This window comes from Plecotus auritus, assembly GCF_963455305.1.
Source record: "Plecotus auritus genome assembly, chromosome: 5".
Classification (NCBI taxonomy): Eukaryota; Metazoa; Chordata; class Mammalia; order Chiroptera; family Vespertilionidae; genus Plecotus; species Plecotus auritus.
Window position 1 is genome coordinate 104,152,635 of NC_137776.1, and position 24,869 is coordinate 104,177,503.

The 24,869-nt window shown below is 59.6% G+C and overlaps 1 protein-coding gene across 1 annotated transcript in view; it reads left to right on the plus strand.

Annotated features, from left to right (window-relative positions):
- Positions 1-24,549, plus strand: part of FGD3 (FYVE, RhoGEF and PH domain containing 3) — a 54,505-nt gene extending 29,956 nt beyond the window's left edge. Inside the window, exons 6-16 of the mRNA XM_080668727.1 lie at positions 348-486; positions 981-1,039; positions 4,811-4,957; positions 5,053-5,145; positions 6,243-6,322; positions 7,408-7,438; positions 8,437-8,544; positions 8,830-8,892; positions 15,259-15,381; positions 20,732-20,872; positions 23,718-24,549. Of these exons, the coding sequence (XP_080524853.1) occupies positions 348-486; positions 981-1,039; positions 4,811-4,957; positions 5,053-5,145; positions 6,243-6,322; positions 7,408-7,438; positions 8,437-8,544; positions 8,830-8,892; positions 15,259-15,381; positions 20,732-20,872; positions 23,718-23,762 (1,029 nt within the window). The 3' untranslated portion in view covers positions 23,763-24,549. The remainder of the gene's footprint in view (positions 1-347; positions 487-980; positions 1,040-4,810; positions 4,958-5,052; positions 5,146-6,242; positions 6,323-7,407; positions 7,439-8,436; positions 8,545-8,829; positions 8,893-15,258; positions 15,382-20,731; positions 20,873-23,717) is intronic.
- The last annotated feature ends 320 nt before the right edge of the window (positions 24,550-24,869 follow it).

Consider the following 24,869-nt stretch of genomic DNA (forward strand, 5'->3'; position numbering starts at 1 on the left):
GAAAGAGTGTGGGAGCCTGGGAGCGCCTCGCCCCACCCACATGGTTGTCCATGGGTAGGAGGCCAGGCAGCACCCAGGGATTCCCTTAGGGAGGGGGGGGAAGCTTCTGACTTCCTGGGGGGGGGGTGCGGGGGCAGGGCTCAGTCAGGCGAATGTGGTGGGGACGGCACCCATGAGAGAAGGTGGAGGTCTCTGTCCAAGCATCTACCCCCAGGGAAAGTGTGCAAGAGCCAGCAGGCTGGTCTGGGTCGTCCTGGTGCCACTGCTCCGCCTTTCCAGGCCTCTGGGCAGCTCCTGGAGGCGGTTGGGCGCTCCCTGCCCCATGTGCCATGCCGTCTGTCCCACAGAAGCAGGAGGTGTGCGGGAGCCTGACGCTGCAGCACCACATGCTGGAGCCCGTGCAGAGGGTCCCCCGCTATGAGCTGCTGCTCAAGGACTATCTGAAGCGGCTCCCGGAAGATGCCCCAGACCGGCAGGACGCGGAGAGTGAGCAAGCCCCGAGGCCATGGCTCCTGGGCGGCGAGGAGAGACAGCCACAGGGACACAGACTGACTGGGAGGGAGAGACAGACAAACAGGGAGGGAGAGAGCTCCAAGTGCCCCCAGAACATTTGGGAGGCGACCAAGGGTCTTTGAGATGGAGGAGGCCCTGCTGCGCGCAGTGTGGGGGAGACACAGTCCTGGGAGGCGCTAAGTGCCTGGGCCTCAGGGAGGGCCTCGCTGGGGGCCGGGGTCACTCCTGGCTCGAGCACAATGGCCAGCACACAACACAGGGCAGGGCATGCCCATGGAATGAGGTGCGAGCCCCCCAGGCCCAGCAAGCCAGGTATGTCTGCAGGGCCGCATCCCTGCCTCCCAGCAAGCCAGGCCTCTAGAGCAGCCCACACACATGGGACAGGCAGAGCAGGGCAGGTCTCGCAGCCTCGCAGGTCCAGGGGGTGTGGAGGCGCTGGCGCCCTGAGCCACGCCTTCCTCCTGCAGAGTCCTTGGAACTCATCTCCACGGCCGCCAGCCACTCCAACACTGCCATCCGGAAAACGGTGAGTGGGAGGCGACCCCTGGAGGGTGAGAGGGCCCCTCAATGTGAGGCAGGAAGAAGTGGGGGGGCAGGTGCCATCAGCGAGCACACACACACCTGTCCCCTGGTGGGCTCCATCAGTGAGCACACACACACCTGTCCCCAGGTGGGCTCCATCAGTGAGCACACACACACACACACACACACCTGTCCCCAGGTGGGCTCCATCAGTGAGCACACACACACCTGTCCCCAGGTGGGCTCCATCAGTGAGCACACACACACCTGTCCCCAGGTGGGCTCCATCAGTGAGCACACACACACACACACACACCTGTCCCCAGGTGGGCTCCATCAGTGAGCACACACACACACACCTGTCCCCTGGTGGGCTCCATCAGTGAGCACACACACACACACACACCTGTCCCCTGGTGGGCTCCATCAGTGAGCACACACACACACACACACACACACACATACACCTGTCCCCAGGTGGGCTCCATCAGTGAGCACACACACACCTGTCCCCAGGTGGGCTCCATCAGTGAGCACACACACACCTGTCCCCAGGTGGGCTCCATCAGTGAGCACACACACACACACACACACCTGTCCCCAGGTGGGCTCCATCAGTGAGCACACACACATACACCTGTCCCTAGGTGGGCTCCATCAGTGAGCACACACACACACACACCTGTCCTCTGGTGGGCTCCATCAGTGAGCACACACACACACACACACACACACACACACCTGTCCCCAGGTGGGCTCCATCAGTGAGCACACACACACCTGTCCCCAGGTGGGCTCCATCAGTGAGCACACACACACCTGTCCCCAGGTGGGCTCCATCAGTGAGCACACACACACACACACACACACACACCTGTCCTCTGGTGGGCTCCATCAGTGAGCACACACACACACACACACACACACACACACACCTGTCCCCAGGTGGGCTCCATCAGTGAGCACACACACACCTGTCCCCAGGTGGGCTCCATCAGTGAGCACACACACACACACACATACACCTGTCCCTAGGTGGGCTCCATCAGTGAGCACACACACACACACCTGTCCTCTGGTGGGCTCCATCAGTGAGCACACACACACACACACACCTGTCCTCTGGTGGGCTCCATCAGTGAGCACACACACACACACACATACACCTGTCCCTAGGTGGGCTCCATCAGTGAGCACACACGCACACACCTGTCCTCTGGTGGGCTCCATCAGTGAGCACACACACACACACACACCTGTCCCTAGGTGGGCTCCATCAGTGAGCACACACACACACACACACACACACGCCTGTTTCCAGGGGGTTTCATCAGCATGCACATGTTCCCACATGTCCCTTAGGGCAGACAGGCCCTGTGAGCACTAGACAGGCCTGCTGTACGAGCTCGGTGACCATTGGTAGGTGTTCAGTGCTCTGTGCCTTCATCTATAAAATACAGTCACTGGCAGACCTGTCTCATGGGGCCATTCCGGGACTACATCACGGTGGGAAGGAGAACAGGACCGGCACAGGACTAGCTCTCAGGGTTCCCTCAATTCCATTCATGCACTCGTCTACTCACCTGCCGACCAGGTCAGGTGCTGTGACAAACCCCACAGCTGGGGCAGCTCACAGCACACGTCTCACATTCTGGAGGTTGGCAGGCCCAGATCCAGGTGCCAGGGCTCAGCCTGGCCCCCAGGTGCTGCCTCAGCATGGTGTCCTCCTTGCAGAGGGAGCCGCCAGCGCTCTGGGGTCTCTTCTCAGGCTCCAAGCCCGTCCCGGGGCTCTGCCCCCAGGATGACCTTTCCTCCACGTGCAGCCCAAAGGTGGAGGAGACTTGTCTCCTTGTTGATCGAATGCCTCTGGGTAACGAGCTTGCGGGTCATGGAGCCCGTGCTGAGCCTGGGACTTGGCTCTGTCCCATTTGGCCTGCATACTGCCGGCTCTCCGGCCCCACAGTTCCCACCCAGCCCTGGTGCCTGTCTTCCAACCCTGAGGCCTGGTTGCATGCACGGCTGCTGTGTTTGTTTCTTAGCGACAGTTAAATTCCATGTTATTCTGAAGGGCACTGTTATTTTTTGAGAGAAAAAAGAAAGTGAAATACTTTTTTAAATCCCAGTTTTCTCAAAGGTGAGATTGAGGGTGGGCGCCTTGTGTTTGGACAGCTCTGTGTGTGGTCTATTTCCTGCGTCCTCATTACCCATATGCTCCCAGGTCTGGGTCTGCAGCCAGGTCCATGTAGGGTGCCCATGACAACCACCTGCAGGCCATATTTCACTTTGGGTCTTTTAAAATCTAACCCCCCTTTTCCTACCCAAATTGAGTCTAGGGAAGGGGGAAGCTCCTCTGCAGAATGGCCTGGGCATGAGCCCACCTGGACTGTGGACAGCAGGCAGCTTCCTGGGCCTATATCTCTGAGGGGGATGGACAAGCCCTCCCCTTTGGATGGACACCTGTCCCCCCTGCTGTGGGGACTCCATCCCACCTGTAGCATGCCTGCTGCATGGCATTTCTCTCCCCAAGTCCAGGAAGGCTGCCGCCTACCAGGTGTGAGCAGCGGGAGGCTCTGGTGGAGGCCCCGTGAGCACCCAGGGGTGGCGCTGGGGAATGATCAGTGTGTGCTCACTGGGCTCTTCATGCTTTCATCCCTCCCCACCTACCCTCAACCTCAGCCCACAGACCTCCCCACGCCGCCCCAAGCCACCAGCCAGCCCCTAGCCTCTGACCCACCCTTCTCCACTCAGAGATTTCCCATGGGCACCTATGTTGTCATTCGTTGTTCAGAACCCTCCTGGCCTGCAACTGCCTCCCAAGTGCAAGCCAGCTCTCCCACACACCAGGTGTCTGCCTAGCCCAGTGGTCAGCAAACTGCGGCTCGCGAGCCACATGCGGCTCTTTGGCCCCTTGAGTTTTTAGCAAAGGCCAGCTTAGGAGTACCCTAATTAAGTTAATAACAATGTACCTACCTATATAGTTTAAGTTTAAAAAATTTGGCTCTCAAAAGAAATTTCAATCGTTGTACTGTTGATATTTGGTTCTGTTGACTAATGAGTTTGCTGATCACTGGCCTAGCCCATCGGTACACCCCAGGTGCACACCCAGCCCCCAGTACACCCAGGTGCACACCCAGCCCCCAGTACACCCAGGTGCACACCCAGCACCCCGGTCCATACAAAGCCCTTCAGCCCTACCCTCCTGGTCCTCCTCGCTCTCAATGCCAGTTCCCTTCTTGTCCCCCCACCCACATGTACCATCTGTTTCTGTACCAAAAGCACAAGAGCCGGCCAACCAGTCTGCTCCTGAAGTTTGCAGGCTGAGATGGCTCAGGCCCAAGGGCAGAGGCTGCTGCAGCGTGTGGGTCAGCACTGTGCGTGTGGGTCAGTGTCCCAAGGGTGCCGCTGCCTCCACTTCGCTCCCCCCTCACGCCTGGCTCAGGCCCCATGGGAATGACAGGCCAGGGCCCCTCATGCCTGGCTCAGGCCCCATGGGAGTGACAGGCCAGAGCCCTCACGCCTGGCTTAGGCCTCGTGGGAGTGACAGGTCAGGCCCCGGGCATCTTGGCTCAGAGCTGGGGCCACAGTTGCCGACTCTCCCATCGCTCCCCTGGGGCACTGGTTGGTCATGCTGCCATCCAGCCAGTCCTGAGGCCAGAGGGAGATGAGCGGCAGACAGATGGCGGTCTGGGTTTCGATGGGCTTGTGGAGCGGGAATAAGGCCTGAGGCCCCGCAGCCTTGCTGCGGGCCGCATAGCCCCGGGCCTCTGTCCTGCAGGAGAAAATGCACAAGCTCCTGGAAGTGTACGAGCAGCTGGGCGGGGAGGAGGCGGTGGTCAACCCGGCCAATGAGCTGATCAAGGAGGGCCACATCCAGAAGCTGTCGGCCAAGACAGGCGCTGCCCAGGACCGCCACCTCTTCCTGGTGAGCCCCGCCCCGCCTTGCCAGCCCCGCCCTGCCCAGCCTTCTCTGAGGGCCCTGGCAGCAGCCTGCCCCTCACCCCGCTGTCCCTGTGAAAGTTCAACAGCACGGTCCTCTACTGCGTGCCCAAACCACGGCTCCTGGGCCAGAAGTTCAGTGTCCGGGAAAAGATGGACATTTCCGACCTCCAGGTGGGTGAGCCCCCGCCTCCCCCTCCCAGGGAGGCACAGAGCAGGCTTGAGACACGCTCTGGCCCCCACTGTGCAGCCAGCACTGGCCCACTTCTGTGAGCCTCTGCTCTGTCAGTGACTCAGGCATAGCAGGGCTGCCGCGAGGCTGCCTGTGCCTGACGTCCTGAGCCAGTGGGCAGGCTCCCCGTCCCTTTGCTTGTCCCACCTGCCAGGTAGGTACTGTGGGGCTCACGCTCACAGGTGAAGGGTGGCCCGGGACCTTGGCTGGCCCCTGGCCCCTGTGTGGTCAGTGCTCAGGGCCCCCTGACAGACCTGCAGGCGAAGTCAAGGTGGGTGCCTGACCCGTCCATGCTCCCGTCTCCTGCCACACCTCACGGCCCGTGAGGCTCCAGGGCCTGCACCTGAGCTGGGGTGGCAGTGCAAGGCTGTGGATCGATAGGAGCTTAAACATAATGACCAAACCAAAGTATTTGGTCCGTTCTAGAAAGTGAAGTTTTGCCCTAGTGATACAAAAAAATTCTTACTTTGAAATTCTCTGTATCCAGGTTTAAGAAATAGCATTAAAAGTAACGACTAACTAACAACCATAGTTAGGAGAAACTAGTTTTCTAGTGTTTCCCTGTAAAAAAAGAAAAGAAAAAAATCACTGTGTGATCCACTGGGTGTGTTAGAGCAGCGGTCCTCTGCCTGGGGCTGCTTGGGGAGGCCCCTGTGAGGCCCACTGAGCAGCCCAGCCCTGCCCCGTGCGGGCCCTGGACTGCGGGTCACGCTGAGGGCCGCCCGCCTGGAGCCAGGCATCCTGCTAGCATGTGCACTTCCACTCTCCCATCTGTCAGGTGTCCTGCTGTGGGTTCCTTGGTGGGGACGGGCTCAGCTGGTCCAGGGCGTGGCGCAGGGCAGGCAGGCTGGTGGGGGAGAGGTCCTGGATCGACCTCCGCAGACCTGCCAGCGGCAGCCGTCCCTCCTGGGCCCCAAGCGGGGCTCTCCCCAGGGCACGGGAGCCCGCGCCCCTCAGAAGGCCTCCATGGGGGAGGGCAGGACTGCAGTGCAGGCCGCTTGGGGACTGTTCCCTTCTATCCTTGGCCGTGTGCCCATAGGTGCAGGACACCAGCAAGCCGCCGGCCGCCCCCACGTTCATCCTCACGGGAAGGAGCCGGGCCCTGGAGCTACGCGCCCGGTAGGCTCAGCTGCGCAGCCTTCGCTGCTGTGTGAACTCAGTCTTTGGCTGGGAATTTCAGCCCGCGACTTCTTTCTAAACCAGACGACCTTGCTGTGTGTTTTTATGTATTCATTTATTTGTGGTTTAAACTGTAACTGAATGAGGGGAGTCCATGAAGGCTAAGCCCCCCTCCCCAACCCCCCTCCGCAGGGGGCACCCTTCCCGCCCATCACACGCCTGCAGGGTCTCTGTGCTCACACATGTGTATCTACTTTTAAAGTCACAGATGGCTGTTTACTGTTCTGCATCTTGCCTTTTTCACTTAATATATCAGAAATCATCTTACTCAGAGAACCTTTCCTAAAGCAATGTAATTATTCACGAGGGTCACTGACTGGCTCTCTGGCGGCCCCAGGCTCCGCGGGGTCTGGCCACAGCACCTGCCCCAGGTGTGGTGCAGGTGCACTAGGTCTGCCAGGTGGGCTCCTGATGTAGAACTGCGTGCTATAGGGCAGCACATCTGCTTTAAGGGCCGGTAGCCATTGTCACACCATCGTGGAGGGCCATGCCAGGCCTGTGCTCAGACTGGTGACAGCATGTGGGAGACCCTTCCTCCCACCCAGGGCCTTGGTGATAGCCCACTGTTGCCAGGAGGCATTGCCTTACCTCCCCTGCAGAGGCCTCTGCATACAACACCTGCCCACACCAAGCCACACCTGACCCCATCTGACCCATGTGACTACACCTGACCCCTCTGGCCACACCTGACCCCATCTGACCCATGTGACTACACCTGACCCCTCTGGCCACACCTGACCCCATCTGACCCATGTGACTACACCTGACCCCTCTGGCCACACCTGACCCCATCTGACCCATGTGACTACACCTGACCCCTCTGGCCACACCTGACCCCATCTGACCCATGTGACTACACCTGACCACTCTGGCCAGTGTCCTGGAGCCCTATGGGCCGTCTTCTGGGTCTGAAACTGCCCTTGGAGACAGTGCGCGGCTTGGGCATGGCGGCAGGGCGGGGAGGAGTAGGGCGGTTACTCAGGATCTGAGGCTGATGTCATAAAACCTGTTTCTGTTTCTCCGAGGACGGAAGAGGAGAAGAAAGAATGGATTCAGGTGAAGCTCCTAAAGCTTTAAAGTAACCAAATCACCTAATTCTTGAGCAGTGTGACCATTCCCTGTTGGAACAAAGGCTTGAGTAGCCCCAGGCAATGCCCTACCTGTTTGTTTGCCTGGAAGTGGTGGAGTGGCCAAGTTCATAAGCACCTTAGACACCAGGAGCCTTTCAATTTGCTTGCTTGCCGCCCCCCCCCCCCCCCCCCCCCGGTAAATAAAGAAACATAAAGAGCTGGCCAGCATGGCTCAGTGGTTGAGCATCGACCTAGGAACCAGGAGGTTACGGTTCGATTCCCGGTCAGGGCACATCCCGGGTTGTTGGCTCCATCCCCAGTGGGGGGAGTGCAGGAGGCAGTTGACCAATGATTCTCTCTCATCATGAATGTTTCTATCTCTCCCTCTCCCTTCCTCTCTGAAATCAATTAACGCACATATACAGGGCCTGGAGGTGGGCAGACAGGGAGGTGCCCTCCCCTGGGGGTGGACCTCTGCTGTCTGCTGGCTCAGGGTGGGCCACACTGCCCCCTCCACGGCCCGGCAGGCAGGGCAGGACGAGGGGTGGGACTCACAGGATGGAGCCTGTGCTTCCAGGGGCGACGGGCGGGGAGGTGGGCAGCACCCGGGATAGCACAGGGAGCCTGGAGAGGCCAGGCTGGGCCACACACTAATTGTTAGAGACTGTGGCTTCCAACATGCTTAGAACAGGTATCTGGGTGGGAGAGAAAAAAGAAATTCAGAGATCAAGTGGAAATGTGATGCAGGAAAGGGAGACAGGCCTCAAACCCACAGAGAACATCCATGGCCTGGAGCACCACGCGGGGGAGCCCGCTCTGCAGTGTGGCACTGGACCTGGAGGGGGTGAAGGCCTGGCTGCTGTCGGTCATGTCCCAGGACATCACTTCCTCCTGTCAGGGGGCGCTTCCCGTGTGCAGGGTCAGGGGATGTGGGCGCGCAGGACCCTGTGAGCACCGCTGAGGCCTGTGCCTTGCCTGCTCCAGGTCATCGAGGCCACCATCTCGAAGCACAAACAGAACAGCCAGACCTTCAAGGCCTTCAGCACCGTCTACAGCCAGGACGAGGACCCCTCCCGGACTCTAGAGCCCCCTGTGAGTGCCAGAGCCGGGGGCTGTGTGGGAGGTGCCTGGGTGGGCATGTAGCTGCTGGATGCCCGGCCCGGATTGGCAGATTTTGTCTGCTTTCAGGATTATTTTGAAAGAAAATGGGCAGGGGCAGAGCTCTCTACAGGGACACCTGAGGGAGGAGTTGGAAGCAGGGCTGCTCACTGCGGGCTGCGATGGTCAGGGGCAGGTCTGGGCTGATCCCAACGCTGCCCTGGACTTTGGCATGGGGCCGGAGCCTCCACTCATGCCAACTGTCTCCGTCCCTTTCAGATGACGAGCACCAGCTCCAAGGAGCCTGCGGTGGCCGCCGACGGCAGAGGGGGTGCTGCAGGGGTGAGTGACCACCAGCAGAGGCAGGAGGTGGACACTGGGTCAAACGAGGGTGGCTTGGAGGGTGAGTTCAGACCACAGTGACCTGTGTGTGAGAAGGTCCCCACAGTGATGACCCTGGCCTGTTGGTGGAGGGTGGGTGCCACTGGGACCTGAACGTGTGCCCTCAGTGGTGGAGGGCCCAGCTGAGCTCTGGAGACCTGAGCTGGTCGCCTCGTGTGCTATGTGCTGAATGAGTATGAATCGAGGCAGTCCCGGCCCTGAAGGGCTCCACCGTCCAGAGAGGAAAGGCCATCCGTGGACTGGGAGTTCTGGCAGGCAGGGGCCCTGTCAGGAGGGCCGGAGGGGTGCTATCAGGTAAGGCTTCTTCGAGGTGGCATCTGACCAGTCTGTTGGGCCCAGGATGATGGGTCCAGGAAGGCATGTGCCCAAGACCCCTATCCTGAGCCTGCTCACCTTCCTTAGCCCGGGCAGTGCAGGCGGGAGGCACTGCCAGGCTCCTTTCTGGAACAGCTAGAACATCAGAGAAGCAGCTCACACACCCAAGCATCAAGCATGTAGCGGCCCAAACAAACAACAGAGGGGGCCTCACACCTCAGGAGCAGCCCTCCCCTACTTGCTCCTCTGTCCTTTGCAAGGGCAGGCATCCCCGACAGCCTCCATGACACCCTGCAAAGAGTGCTTGGGGCCCTGGCACGGCCCTCCCCACCTGCCCTCAGGGGCCATGGGACCCATTCTCTGTGGGTGCAGACTTCTCAGGGCGAGTTCACAGGCGGCTGCACAGGGGCTGAGCCCTGGACGCGGTCCAGTGCAGCCCATGGGCTGCGTGTCAGGGGGACCCGGCCCCAAGGCATGGAGAGAGGAGCAAGAGGTGGGCGGGGTGTGTGGGGCCCCCCAGAGAATGTTCTAGGTGGAAGGGACCCCTCCCATGGGGGGGAACCCTCCCTTCCTTTTTGCCACCCCCAAGTTCCTGCCCTGATGTCACCTGGAGAAGGTGGGATCTGCCCGTGCCAGGCTTTGACCAGTAGAGCTGTGGGGCGATGGCCATGCTGGGCCAGGCGGTCCACAGGCTCTGCCTCCTCCTGTCCTGGGCTCAGCCTTCCAGGGGCTCCAGGTTCCAGTTTGGGTCTCCTTGTTCCAGGCCCTTTACCCACCCAGGTTGGGGCTGGGCCCAGTATGAACAAAGAAGCGGCAGCAGACGGCCTGCGGGGCCAGCTGCGTGGGCCTGGCCATGGTGTGCAGCTCTGTGCCTCGCGGCAAGACTCAGTGACGTTGTAGGAGGCACTCGAAAGTGGGTCTTAATTCTGACACCCCAAAAAGAATGATCTTTGCTACAAGATGCCAGGCATAAGCTTTTACTTAGCATATTTGGAGAGGAAGAGTAAGCTCATTTGTGGGGTGCTGGTCTGATCCTGGGGTTCTCAGACACAGTTCCTGCAAGCTCCTCTCTCCCAGGAGAAGTTAAGCCCCGCAAGTGGCCCCGCCAGGAAGCTCCCCAGGCGGCCCTCAGGTGGTCCCGCAGGGCAGGCAGCCTGAGCCCAGAGCCTTCTTGCGCTGCGCTCCGTGCAGGTGCAGGAGCATAGAAATGTCCCCTCCTGGGCCAGACCCTCCGTGGGACGCAGGGCCTCCTTCCTGTGCTGCCGAGTGAGCCCCTCCCCTCGCATCCCAAACAGGCTGGCTGCCTCCATCCCACGCCTACCCACTGGGTGGGGCTGCCTGCGGGGCAGAGGGTGGGCGCCTGGAGGACCCGAGGATCCTGAGTGACCCCGTCCTCAGCGCTGGCTGCCCAGGCTGCCCGTGGGGACCTGGTGCTTCCTGGATGTTCCTCCCACCTCCCTGCTTCGTGACTGAGTCTGCTGAAGAGGAAGGCTGAGTGAAACAGGGACCTCCTCCAGCCCACACTGGCTTCCTCCAGGTGGTGTGCAGTGGCCTGGAGGGAGGGGAGGTGGCAGGAGAGGGGGGCGCTGAGACCCAGGAGCTGGTGCTGCTGCACTTCCCTGAGAAGACGTGCCCAGGCCTGGCCCTATCTGACACCCAAACAGAAAATATGAGCGGCTCCCTTGACCAGCTGCTCAGATAGCCTTGTCCACAACAGTGTGGCTGACCAGGAAGGCCCGTGCGGAGACACTGGGGGGATCCCTGCCCACAGCCATGTGGTCGCCAGCCGGCCACCAATCCTGCCTGACCTCGTGTCGGAAGCTGCCTTCAGGAAGTGCCTCCAGGTCTGCAGCACGGTTAGCAGGTGCTTGGCAGCACACAGCCGGCTCCGGTCAGGACCCTGTCCCAGCGCCTGGCTAGCTCTGCTGCTGCCGTCAGTCTGTGGCAAAGGACAGCAGTGGGACCTCCTCCAAGGCCTGCCCAGCCACTCTGCGCCAGGAGCTGGCCCCTGTGCTTCCAGCCAGGATGGGCCTCTGCTGGCCATCAGGGGCCATGCTGCTGGCTGCACATCCCAGCCCCACCACTGCTTCTCCATCTGGTGGGTTGGCCCTACACCCCGTCCATCCCCTTGGGGACACCCTGCTGGCCCGCTGGCCTCTCCATTCTCAGCAGTCGTGCGTGCTGCCCACCAGGCCGAGCGCTGTGATTCTGCCTTTGGACCAAGGCGTATGTCTGAGCTCACAGGCAATACGGTGGGTCTGGCCACCTGCTGCCAACCTCGCCCACCTCCCGGGCCCTTCGTGTTCTCACCTGGAAAACAGGGACAGTAGAGTCATTCTAAAGCTCTAGCCACTGCAGATCCCCTGGGCGTCTCTGCTCCCCTTCCTTTCCCTGGGGTCCATCCCTCCCTGCCCCTCCTCACCTCAGGCCCCAGCAGTCCTGAGAGACGGTCTCCAGGGAAGGAGCCCTGATGGGGGAAGGCTCAGTGTGGCTGGCGGCCAAGGCCATAGGTGGCCTCGGGGAGGACACCTGGCTGTGGGAAGCTTAGTTGTTTTTTGTTGCTGTTGTTTTATTTTATTTTTTTAATCTTTATTGTTGAGAGTATTACAGATGTCCCTTTTTTCTCCTATTGCCCCCCTCTACCTGGTTCCCATCCCAGGCCTTCACCACCCTATTGTCTGTGTCTGTAGGTAATGCATATATGCATATAAAATCTTTGTTTAATCTCTTCCTGCCCCCACCCCACCCTCTTCCCTTTGAGAATCATCAGTCTGTTCTGTTTCCATGCCTCTGATTCTATTTTATTCACCAGTTTATTCTGTTCATTAGATTTCTTATTTGTTTATTTTGATTTTTAGATTCAATTATTGATAGATAACTATCAATATTACCTTTTTATTGTTCATATTTTTTATCTTTTTCTTCTCCTTCTTCCTTTTCTTAAAGAATACCCATCCGCATTTCATGTAATACTGGTTTGGTGGTGATGAACTGCTTTAGCTTTTTCTTGTCTGTGAAGCTCTTTATCTAACCCTCAATTCTAAATAGGAGCTTTGCCGGGTATAGCAATCTTGGTTGTAGGTCCTTGCTATTCATCACTTTGAATACTTCTTGCCACTCCCTTCTGGCCTGCATAGTTTCTGTTGAGAAATCAGCTGACAGTCGTATGGGCACTCCCTTGTAGGTAGCTAACTGCTTTTCTCTTGCTGCTTTTAAGATTCTCTCTTTGTCTTTAGCCCTTGGCATTTTAATTATGATGTGTCTTGGTGTGGGCCTCTTGTGGGTTCCTCTTGTTTTGGACTCTCTGTGCTTTCACCAGGTAGGGGACATTTTCTGTCATTATTTCTTCAAATGGATTTTCAATATCTTGCTCTCTCTCTTCTCCTTCTGGTACCCCCATAATGTGAATGTTGGTACACTTGAAGTTGTCCCAGAAGCTCCTTACATTTTCTTCATATTTTTGAATTCTTTTTTCTTTTTGCTCTTCTGATTGGATGTTTTTTGCTTCCTCATATTTCAAATTGTTGATTTCATTCTCAGAATCCTCTACTCTACTGTTGAATCTCTGTATATTATTCTTTATTTCAGTCAGTGTATGCTTAATTTCTGACTGGTCCTTTTCCTTTTTTTTTTTTTTTTTTTTTTGCATTCTCACTAAGATCCTTGAAAGTCTCACTAAGTCCCTTGAAACTCTCATTAAGATCCTTGAAACCTTATAACTGTGGTTTTTGAACTCTATATCTAGTAGTTTGCTTTCTTCCATTTCTTTTATTTGTGACATCTTTCTTTGTCTCCGCATTTTGGTTGCTTCCCCGTGTTTGTTTCTATGTATTAGGTAGAGCTGCTATCTCTCCTGGAGTTGGTAGAGTGTCCTTGTGTAGTAGGTGTCCTATAGGGCTCAGTGGCTCAGCCTCCACTATCACCTGAGGTGGGCACTCTAGGTGTGCCCCTTTGTGGGTTGTGTGCACAGTCTTGTTGTAGTTGAGCCTTGATTGTTGTTGGTGTCACTGGTAGGAATTGACCTCTAGGCCAATTGGCTGTGAGGACCAACTGTGACTACAGTGGGAGAGCTGCTTGGCAGGGAACACCCCTATGGAGCAGGACTTGCTTCAGTGGGTCTTTGGTGCTCACTGAGTCTGGCCCTTGAGTGTGTCACTTATGGATGTGTAGAGTTATAATCTGGTGTGGTCTGAAACTGACCACTGGGTGCACTGGCTCTTGAGTCTCCAGGGAGGTGCAAAGTCAGCCACTGCCTGGGGCCAGCTGGCAGGAGCTGCAGAGGGATCTGCAGACGGCTGCTATTTGCTATTTGTATTGGGCTTGGAGGTGCCCAGGTGAGGCCTGGCTGTGAAGCAACACAGGCTGGTGCTAATGCCAGGTCTTGGACCTTTTATTGTTAAGTTTGGGGCACGCTGTCACCAGCTGCAGCTTGTTTGAGAGATTTTAGCAAAGTCTGAAGCATGAGCAAGGACAGACCATTAATATGCAAAAGCCACTGCAAACAGCTTGGATGGGGCTGCAAATTGGATGGGGCAGGGTCTCAGGGAATCCCCAGGATGGAGCAAACAGTGTGCTCCAGGCTGATGGAGACTCAGATATGACTGCCAGTCAGCTCTGTGACACAGGAGGTCCCAGCACAGGAACAATGACCCCTGTGAGCACCCTTGTCTGGGAGAAAGCCACCCCCAAGTTTCTGCCCTGATGTCACCTCATATGTATCTGGGTCCCCCCAGAGCTTTGCCCTGGTGCTGGAGCTCAGAAGAAGAGCTATCTTGTCAGTTCAGTTCATGCGCTATCCCTTTAAGAGGAACACCTGGGTCTCCAGCAGCCTCTGTGTCACTGAGCCTCAATCCCCATTGGTTTTTACAGTCTGAAGTTATGGGGGCTTCTCTTCTCAGCTCTGGAACCCTGGGCTAGGGTCTGGGACCCCTTGCTCCTCATGGGGGCGGGGGAGCTCTGCAGACATGATCTCCCTCCCAATTAAAAAAGTGGCACACGTGGGTGCCAGACCAGCTTGTTCCACGCCCCACCACTCCTACCAGCCTCAATGTGCTTTCTTCTTTACTTCTCTAGTTGTAGGACTTCCACTCAGCCAGCTTTCAGGCAGTTCTGAATGATGGTTTTCTGTATTTTAGTTGTAATTTTGATGTGGTTGTGAGAGGTGGTGAGTACCAGTGTTTACCTACGCCGCCATCTTGGTTGTTCTGAGAAGCATTGGTTTTGCTTACAGTGTTTGTGATGCCCATTCTCCCCTTAGCAGGGCCTCTGTGGGATAAAGTGAGGGGGGCCCAGGGCTGTCTGACACCCAGTGTCTGTGGGGCAGAGGGTCATGACATGGAGGGGAGCTGAGCCTAGGAGGAGCCAGCCTGCCCCTGGGCGCCTTGTGCTAGGCTGTGCAGGCATAACATGGTGGGGCCCACAGGGGCTGGGGGGATGGTGAGTAGGGACCACACAGCTGGGAAGTAGTCAAAATTTGCACCCAGATCTCAGTAGTAGTCAGCTTGAGCTTCTGTAACAAAATACCACAGACCTGTGACCTAGACAGGCATTCATTCTCTCGGCTCTGGAGGCTGGAAGTCCGCTTGTTGGCCCCAGGGGTAGCACCGCCACGCTTGTGCCGTGAGGAGTGTGTGCCAAGGTCCAGGGCCTAGTGACAGATAGAGCGGGGGAGTGAGGGCCGCATAGCCGATGCTCAGTACAGACACCCAGTCCTTGACTCGGACCTCTGTGCAGACAGCCACCATCTCTCTCAACACGGCCTCCAGTGGCTGAATCCCTGGCCCTCATGCAGGGCCAGCATCCCAGCATGGAATCCGGATCCCTGAGAGCCTCACTGTGTGACAGGGGAGAGGCGGGGCAGCCATGGCCACGGGCTCCTGCTTCCTTCCCTTGTTTACATCGGGGTTTTTCCCTGTGGGTGCTGCCCATGCATCATCCAGCCACCCCCCACGAGTGCCGGGGGCTGACTGCACCACCGTCTGTCTCCCATAGCTCGAGCCCAGGAGGGGGTCCTCCAAGACCAGGCGGGACAAGGAGAAGCAGAGCTGCAGGGGCTGCGGCGAGACCTTCAACTCCATCACCAAGAGGAGGCACCACTGCAAGCTGTGTGGGGCGGTGAGCTGGGTAGTGGGGCTAGGCAGCCATTCTCACACCTCCTCCCAGTCCTCCTCCCAGCCCTCCTCCTAGCCCTCCTCTGTGACACCTCCTCCCAGCCCTCCTCCTAGCCCTCCTCCTAGCCCTCCTCTGTGACACCTCCTCCCAGCCCTCCTCCTAGCCCTCCTCCTAGCCCTCCACTGTGACACCTCCTCCCAGCCCTCCTCCTAGCCCTCCTCCTAGCCCTCCTCTGTGACACCTCCTCCCAGCCCTCCTCCTAGCCCTCCTCCTAGCCCTCCTCTGTGACACCTCCTCCCAGCCCTCCTCCCAGCCCTCCCCTGTGACACCTCCTCCCAGCCCTCCTCTGTGACACCTCCTCCCAGCCCTCCTCCCAGCCCTCCTCTGTGACACCTCCTCCCAGCCCTCCTCTGTGACACCTCCTCCCAGCCCTCCTCTGTGACACCTCCTCCCAGCCCTCCTCCCAGCCCTCCTCTGTGACACCTCCTCCCAGCCCTCCTCCCAGCCCTCTTCTGTGACACCTCCTTCCAGCCCTCCTCCCAGCTCTCCTCCCAGCCCTCCTCTGTGACACCTCCTCCCAGCCCTCCTCCCAGCCCTCCTCTGTGACACCTCCTCCCAGCCCTCCTCTGTGACACCTCCTCCCAGCCCTCCTCCCAGCCCTCTTCTGTGACACCTCCTCCCAGCCCTCCTCTGTGACACCTCCTCCCAGCCCTCCTCTGTGACACCTCCTCCCAGCCCTCCTCCCAGCCCTCCTCTGTGACACCTCCTCCCAGCCCTCCTCCCAGCCCTCCTCTGGGACACCTCCTCCCAGCCCTCCTCTGTGACACCTCCTCCCAGCCCTCCTCCCAGCCCTCCTCTGTGACACCTCCTCCCAGCCCTCCTCCCAGCCCTCCTCTGTGACACCTCCTCCCAGCCCTCCTCTGTGACACCTCCTCCCATCCCTCCTCCTAGCCCTCCTCTGTGACACCTCCTCCCAGCCCTCCTCCTAGCCCTCCTCTGTGACACCTCTTCCCAGCCCTCCTCCCAGCCCTCCTCCCAGCCCTCCTCTGTGACACCTCCTCCCAGCCCTCCTCTGTGACACCTCCTCCCAGCCCTCCTCCCAGCCCTCCTCTGTGACACCTCCTCCCAGCCCTCCTCCCAGCCCTCCTCTGTGACACCTCCTCCCAGCCCTCCTCCCAGCCCTCCTCCCAGCCCTCCTTTGTGACACCTCCTCCCAGCCCTCCTCTGTGACACCTCCTCCCAGCCCTCCTCCCAGCCCTCCTCTGTGACACCTCCTCCCAGCCCTCCTCCCAGCCCTCCTCTGTGACACCTCCTCCCAGCCCTCCTCTGTGACACCTCCTCCCATCCCTCCTCCTAGCCCTCCTCTGTGACACCTCCTCCCAGCCCTCCTCTGTGACACCTCTTCCCAGCCCTCCTCCCAGCCCTCCTCCCAGCCCTCCTCTGTGACACCTCCTCCCAGCCCTCCTCTGTGACACCTCCTCCCAGCCCTCCTCCCAGCCCTCCTCTGGGACACCTCCTCCCAGCCCTCCTATGTGACACCTCCTCCCAGCCCTCCTCCCAGCCCTCCTCTGTGACACCTCCTCCCAGCCCTCCTCCCAGCCCTCCTCTGTGACACCTCCTCCCAGCCCTCCTCTGTGACACCTCCTCCCAGCCCTCCTCTGTGACACCTCCTCCCATCCCTCCTCCTAGCCCTCCTCTGTGACACCTCCTCCCAGCCCTCCTCCCAGCCCTCCTCTGTGACACCTCCTCCCAGCCCTCCTCCCAGCCCTCCTCTGTGACACCTCCTCCCAGCCCTCCTCTGGGACACCTCCTCCCATCCCTCCTCACAGCCCTCCTCCCAGCCCTCTCTGTGACACCTCCTTCCAGCCCTCCTCTGTGACACCTCCTCCCAGCCCTCCTCCCAGCCCTCCTCCTAGCCCTCCTCTGTGACACCTCCTCCCATCCCTCCTCCCAGCCCTCCTCTGTGACACCTCCTCCCAGCCCTCCTCTGTGACACCTCCTCCCAGCCCTCCTCCTAGCCCTCCTCTGTGACACCTCCTCCCAGCCCTCCTCTGTGACACCTCCTCCCAGCCCTCCTCCCAGCCCTCCTCTGTGACACCTCCTCCCAGCCCTCCTCCCAGCCCTCCTCTGTGACACCTCCTCCCAGCCCTCCTCTGTGACACCTCCTCCCAGCCCTCCTCTGTGACACCTCCTCCCAGCCCTCCTCCCAGCCCTCCTCTGTGACACCTCCTCCCAGCCCTCCTCCCAGCCCTCCTCTGTGACACCTCCTCCCAGCCCTCCTCTGTGACACCTCCTCCCAGCCCTCCTCCCAGCCCTCTTCTGTGACACCTCCTTCCAGCCCTCCTCCCAGCTCTCCTCCCAGCCCTCCTCTGTGACACCTCCTCCCAGCCCTCCTCCCAGCCCTCCTCTGTGACACCTCCTCCCAGCCCTCCTCTGTGACACCTCCTCCCAGCCCTCCTCCCAGCCCTCTTCTGTGACACCTCCTCCCAGCCCTCCTCTGAGACACCTCCTCCCAGCCCTCCTCTGTGACACCTCCTCCCAGCCCTCCTCCCAGCCCTCCTCTGTGACACCTCCTCCCAGCCCTCCTCCCAGCCCTCCTCTGGGACACCTCCTCCCAGCCCTCCTCTGTGACACCTCCTCCCAGCCCTCCTCCCAGCCCTCCTCTGTGACACCTCCTCCCAGCCCTCCTCCCAGCCCTCCTCTGTGACACCTCCTCCCAGCCCTCCTCTGTGACACCTCCTCCCATCCCTCCTCCTAGCCCTCCTCTGTGACACCTCCTCCCAGCCCTCCTCCTAGCCCTCCTCTGTGACACCTCTTCCCAGCCCTCCTCCCAGCCCTCCTCCCAGCCCTCCTCTGTGACACCTCCTCCCAGCCCTCCTCTGTGACACCTCCTCCCAGCCCTCCTCTGTGACACCTCCTCCCAGCCCTCCTCCCAGCCCTCCTCTGTGACACCTCCTCCCAGCCCTCCTTCCAGCCCTCCTCCCAGCCCTCCTTTGTGACACCTCCTCCCAGCCCTCCTCTGTGACACCTCCTCCCAGCCCTCCTCCCAGCCCTCCTCTGTGACACCTCCTCCCAGCCCTCCTCCCAGCCCTCCTCTGTGACACCTCCTCCCAGCCCTCCTCTGTGACACCTCCTCCCAGCCCTCCTCTGTGACACCTCCTCCCATCCCTCCTCCTAGCCCTCCTCTGTGACACCTCCTCCCAGCCCTCCTCTGTGACACCTCTTCCCAGCCCTCCTCCCAGCCCTCCTCCCAGCCCTCCTCTGTGACACCTCCTCCCAGCCCTCCTCTGTGACACCTCCTCCCAGCCCTCCTCCCAGCCCTCCTCTGGGACACCTCCTCCCAGCCCTCCTCTGTGACACCTCCTCCCAGCCCTCCTCCCAGCCCTCCTCTGTGACACCTCCTCCCAGCCCTCCTCCCAGCCCTCCTCTGTGACACCTCCTCCCAGCCCTCCTCTGTGACACCTCCTCCCAGCCCTCCTCTGTGACACCTCCTCCCATCCCTCCTCCTAGCCCTCCTCTGTGACACCTCCTCCCAGCCCTCCTCCCAGCCCTCCTCTGTGACACCTCCTCCCAGCCCTCCTCCCAGCCCTCCTCTGTGACACCTCCTCCCAGCCCTCCTCTGTGACACCTCCTCCCAGCCCTCCTCTGGGACACCTCCTCCCATCCCTCCTCACAGCCCTCCTCCCAGCCCTCTCTGTGACACCTCCTTCCAGCCCTCCTCTGTGACACCTCCTCCCAGCCCTCCTCCCAGCCCTCCTCCTAGCCCTCCTCTGTGACACCTCCTCCCATCCCTCCTCCCAGCCCTCCTCTGTGACACCTCCTCCCAGCCCTCCTCTGTGACACCTCCTCCCAGCCCTCCTCCTAGCCCTCCTCTGTGACACCTCCTCCCAGCCCTCCTCTGTGACACCTCCTCCCAGCCCTCCTCCCAGCCCTCCTCTGTGACACCTCCTCCCAGCCCTCCTCCCAGCCCTCCTCTGTGACACCTCCTCCCAGCCCTCCTCTGTGACACCTCCTCCCAGCCCTCCTCTGTGACACCTCCTCCCAGCCCTCCTCCCAGCCCTCCTCTGTGACACCTCCTCCCAGCCCTCCTCCCAGCCCTCCTCTGTGACACCTCCTCCCAGCCCTCCTCTGTGACACCTCCTCCCATCCCTCCTCACAGCCCTCCTCCCAGCCCTCTTCTGTGACACCTCCTTCCAGCCCTCCTCCCAGCTCTCCTCCCAGCCCTCCTCTGTGACATCTCCTCCCAGCCCTCCTCCCAGCCCTCCTCTGTGACACCTCCTCCCAGCCCTCCTCCCAGCCCTCCTCTGTGACACCTCCTCCCAGCCCTCCTCTGTGACACCTCCTCCCAGCCCTCCTCCTAGCCCTCCTCTGTGACACCTCCTCCCAGCCCTCCTCCCAGCCCTCCTCTGTGACACCTCCTCCCATCCCTCCTCCCAGCCCTGCTCTTTAACACCTCCTCCCAGCCCTCCTCTGTGACACCTCCTCCCAGCCCTCCTCTGTGACACCTCCTCCCAGCCCTCCTCTGTGACACCTCCTCCCAGCCCTCCTCCCAGCCCTCCTCTGTGACACCTCCTCCCATCCCTCCTCCCAGCCCTCCTCTGTGACACCTCCTCCCAGCCCTCCTCTGTGACACCTCCTCCCAGCCCTCCTCTGTGACACCTCCTCCCAGCCCTCCTCCCAGCCCTCCTCTGTGACACTTCCTCCCAGCCCTCCTCCCAGCCCTCTTCTGTGACACCTCCTCTCAGCCCTCCTCCTAGCCCTCCTCTGTGACACCTCCTCCCAGCCCTCCTCCTAGCCCTTCTCTGTGACACCTCCTCCCAGCCCTCCTCCCAGCCCTCCTCTGTGACACCTCCTCCCAGCCCTCCTCCTAGCCCTTCTCTGTGACACCTCCTCCCAGCCCTCCTCCCAGCCCTCCTTTGTGACACCTCCTCCCAGCCCTCCTCCCAGCCCTCCTCTGTGACACCTCCTCCCAGCCCTCCTCCCAGCCCTCCTCTGTGACACCTCCTCCCAGCCCTCCTCTGTGACACCTCCTCCCAGCCCTCCTCTCAGCCCTCCTCTGTGACACCTCCTCCCAGCCCTCCTCTGTGACACCTCCTCCCAGCCCTCCTCTGTGACACCTCCTCCCAGCCCTCCTCCCAGCCTTCCTCTGTGACACCTCCTCCCAGCCCTCCTCTGTGATGCAGACGCCCAGGTCCCCAGCCTTGATATCTGCCCTCCCCAGGCCCTTGGCCCCCAGGGCCCGCAGAGGACCCACCTCACCCACTGTGTCTGTCTCCCGGCTGTGACTTTTCCTGCCTCTCCCAGGGCAGGCTTCTGCCCGCGGGAAGGAGGGTCACAGTCCTCTGTCTGGCAGGTCATCTGTGGGAAGTGCTCCAAGTTCAAGGCAGAGAGCGGCCGGCAGAGCCGAGTCTGTGGAGAGTGTTTCCTGACACAGCCAGTGACCCCCATGAGCTCCAGCCCTGGTGTGCCTGCCGAGCCCCAGCAGAGCGTGGAGGTGGGTGTCCCTGAGCCTGCACACGAGCTGCCACCTGGCAGCCTGGGCAGCCAGCTTCCCCGGGACCAGGACTGACTCCGAGGCTGCAGGAGGCTGAGCAGCAGCACTGGAAGGTCGGCATCCTGCCTATGTGCCAGGTTCCCGGGGTCCTCCCAGCTGCGTGCAGGAGCCATTGGCACCCACAGTCAGGCGCTGTGAGGCAGCCCAGCTGTGACAGACCCTCCAGGTCTAGGCTGGAAGTCCAAGGCCCAGGTGTGGGTGGGGCGGTCTCCTGCGGCCTCGCCACAGCTTGCAGACGCCATCTTCTCTGTCCTTATCTCCGCGTAAGAACACCAGTCACATTGGCGAGGGGCCATTACCTCCCTAAAGGCCCATTTCCAAGTATAGTCGCACAGAGGGGTCTCGGGGTGCAACACATGGATTTGGGGGCACACAATTCAGCTGAAGCAGATGGGAGCCAGTGGCATCTTCATTCATGACACCGTGATTGGAGACCTGGAGGGGAGATCTGCTGTGGCCCCCAAAGCCGTTGAGGGCCCCACCGTCCTCCCCTGCGCCCTCCTGAGGGTGCCACGCCCCTGCGGCTCCCCTTCAAGGACAGGCCTGAGTTTATGGAGTGCAGGGAAGATGGAAAAGAGAAATGGGGCTTTCTCTAAAAGTGCGTTTTCCGGTTCTCTGCACATAACAGCCTATGGCTCTAAAGCCAGATTCCTGTTGGAGCCTCCTAGAAAGCTATTTATGATATTGGGGTCCCTCCCTAGATATTGCAGGCGTGGTCGAGTGGGCCCCAATGTGGCAGGGCCCCTTAGTGTCTATCACGGACGTCAAATGGTACATATATCAGAACCAAGTGTAGAAGGCGTGAGCACGGCCCTGCGCTCTCAACACCAGTACCTGGAAGGCCCAGGTCTGAGCAGGGACCAGCCCCTCCAGGGGGGTCTGAGGGGCTTCCAAATGGCACTGAGCTTGTGTCCATGGCTGCTCTAAGCATGCCAGAGCGAGGAGGAGGTGTGGTATGTGTGGTGGATGGTGCATGTGTGTGTGCGTGTGTGTGTGTGTGTGTGTGTGTATGAGCATGTGAGTGTGTGAATGTGTGTGTTTATGTGAGTAAATGTGTATGAGTGTTCATGTGAGTGTATGTGTATATATGAGTGTGAGTGGGTATGTATGTGCACATGTGTAAGTGTGTATATGTGCATATCTGTTAATGTGTATGTGGGTATGTATGTAAGTGTGTGTGTAAATGTGTATGTGTATGTGAGTGGGTATGTATGCGTGTGAGCATGTGTTTGTAAGTGTATGCAGGTACATGTGTATATGTGTGTGACTATGTATGTGGATGTGTATATGTCAGTGTGTGTATGTGTGTGTGCCTGTGTGTGTATGTTAATGTGTGGGGAGGTATGTATGTGTGTATGCATCTGTATGTGGGTATTAATGTGTATGTGCGTGCATGTATGTGCAGGAGTGTGTGTATGGGTGAGTTTGTATGTGCATATTGTGTGTGCATGTATGAGTATGTGTGCATGTATGTGGGGGGTGCACTTGAGTGTGAGTGTGTGTGGTCAACCAATGGTCATTGTAACCAATTCAATGCCAACAGGAATCCCCAATTTGGGGTTCAGTGAAGAAGGAAACTCTTGAGTGCAAACAGCTCAATTGTGACACCACAGGGCTGTAACACAGTGTGAGCATGAAAACAGCACTGGCTGCATAAGAGGTCAGCTGTGATTCGGCCCAGCTGTGGGCTCAGCTCAGGGGCTCTGCCTTGGTGGGAAAGCAAAGTGCACTCCCAGAACCCCAGGGGAGCTGCTTATATATACAGACGGCCGGCTGACCTGGTCCCTGATTGGTCTGTCCTCAGGCAAATGAATCCTCAGGCAAATCCTTGCAGTTTGACTGGTCCAAAAGCCACTGTCCTGATTGGTCAGAATAGAGCCACTCTGGTGGGTCAGAGCTGTGCAGCTCTGATTGGATGGGGAAAGCCTCAATCCTATTGGTTGAAATAGGATTCTAGGACCTCCTTTATAAGGGCCAGCTCAGGCAGCAGAAACACAGCACAGGCTGGGGAGGTGGTTCAGTGCAGCTTCTCCCTGTGCAGAAATGGCTGCTAGGCTCTGTTTTGTTTTTGTTTTTTAATTTTAGCCCAGTTAGCCACCAGGAGCCCTTCTTAGATGTCTTGTTTCTCAGGTTCCACAGTGTGAGTGTGTGAGTGTGTGTGAGTGTGTGTGAGTGTGTGTGTGTGAGTGTGTGTGTGTATGAATGTGTGTGTGAGTGTGTGTGTAAGTGTGTGTGTGTGTGAGTGTGTTTGTGTGTGAGTGTGTGTGAGTGTGTGTGTGTGTGTTTGTGTGTCTGTGTGTGTGTGAGTGTGTGTGTGTGAGTGTGTGTTTGTGTGTATGAGTGTGTGTGTTTGTGTGTGTGTGTGAGTGTGAGTGTGTGAGTGTGTGTGAGTGTCTGTGAGTGTGTGTGTGTATGGGAGTGTGTGTGTGTGTGTGTGAGTGTGTGTGTGTGTGAGTGCGAGTGTGTGTGTGTGAGTGTGTGTGTGTGTGAGTGTGTGTGTGTATATGTGTGAGTGAGCGTGGACCCCACCCGCCTGCCCATGTGGTCCTCTGTGGGTATCAGATGGTGGCATGGCCTGGAGTAAGGTACCTGCTGCTACTCCCACATCGACCCTCTCAAATGTGGTGTGCCAAGAGTCTGCCGCATGGCAGCCCAAGCCTCAGGCCACACCCCTTGCAGCCCAGAGTCACTCCTCTGCTCCCTGCTGTGGGCGATGGCAGGTGGTGACTCTCCCCTCCTCTTCCCTCCCCTCCCCTTCCCTCTCCTATCCTCTCCTCTGTTGCAGGACAGTGGGCCACCACCCGCCTGGCCCCCTCTGGCTGCACAGTGAGTGCCGGACCTGTGGAGACGCTGCTGCTGGCACCTGGACTGGTGGCAGGCCTGGCAGGCCTGTGCCTGAGCACACCAGCCACTGAGCTGCAGCCGAGGTGGCTGAGAGCCCTAAGCGTGGTTGCCATGGGGACCTGGCCAGGCCAGCCCGTGGCCTGAAGCCCAGGCCTGTGGACCGCGAGCTGAGTCTTGGCTGTGGCCCCTGTTCTGTAGCCGCCACAGCAGGGCCTGTGCTCGCCTGAAGGTGGCCCTGGAGATGAAGTGTGCCCACTGCTGAGGGGCTGGCAGGCCACAGGAGGGTGGCCACCTGTCCAGAGTCACCTGGCACATCTCAGGAAAGAGCCCGGCCTCCGCCCTCAGGCCAGCAGCGAGGCCCAGAGAGGGACACAGGGCAACTGTGTGCAAGGGCTCTCGCAGGAGAAGGACGGTCTGGACAGGGCCTGGTGACACCTGGTGGACGTGCAGTTGTGCATCCCTCTGGCCACTGCCCGCCTGTCTACACCATCTACACATGGGAACTGAGCTGCCACCAGTCCCGACTCCACCTCCTCCTCTGTGCACCCCCGGCTCCCAGGTGCCCTCGCCCCACCGCCCCATGTGGAGTCGCTCGTGGGGCAGGGCAGGGTAGGCCGGGCCGGGCCAGCCAGGAGGGGTGTGCTCCTGAGCAGCCTCACTGAGAAACTCGACGGGGGCCCACCTGTGCCACACGGCCGCCTGTGAGTGGTTCCTGGAGGGGTGGGCAGAGCTTGTCTGCGTGAATAAATGCTGGCAGCCAGCAGGTGAGCAGTCTTGGTTTAGAGTCCCCTAGGTGGGCCTCTGGTGGTTGAGTGGGCGACGAGGGTGACAGAAGGGTGCAGTGACCCAGGCCTGTGGGGCATAAGCTCTCTGTCCCTGCCCAGGCAGGTGAGGTGGACAGGTCCATGTCCCGTGGGGGGCAGGAGCGCAGATGCGGGGTTCACAAAGAAGTGAGGGAGCTCACGGTTGGGAGGTCCTGTTTATGCTAGAGCTCCAAGGGCCTTAGGAGAGAGAGAGGAAGGAGTTAGGGGCCAATGACCAAAGGGACCCCCATCTCTAATGTCCTTGTGGCAGCCTGAGGGCATGCCACCAC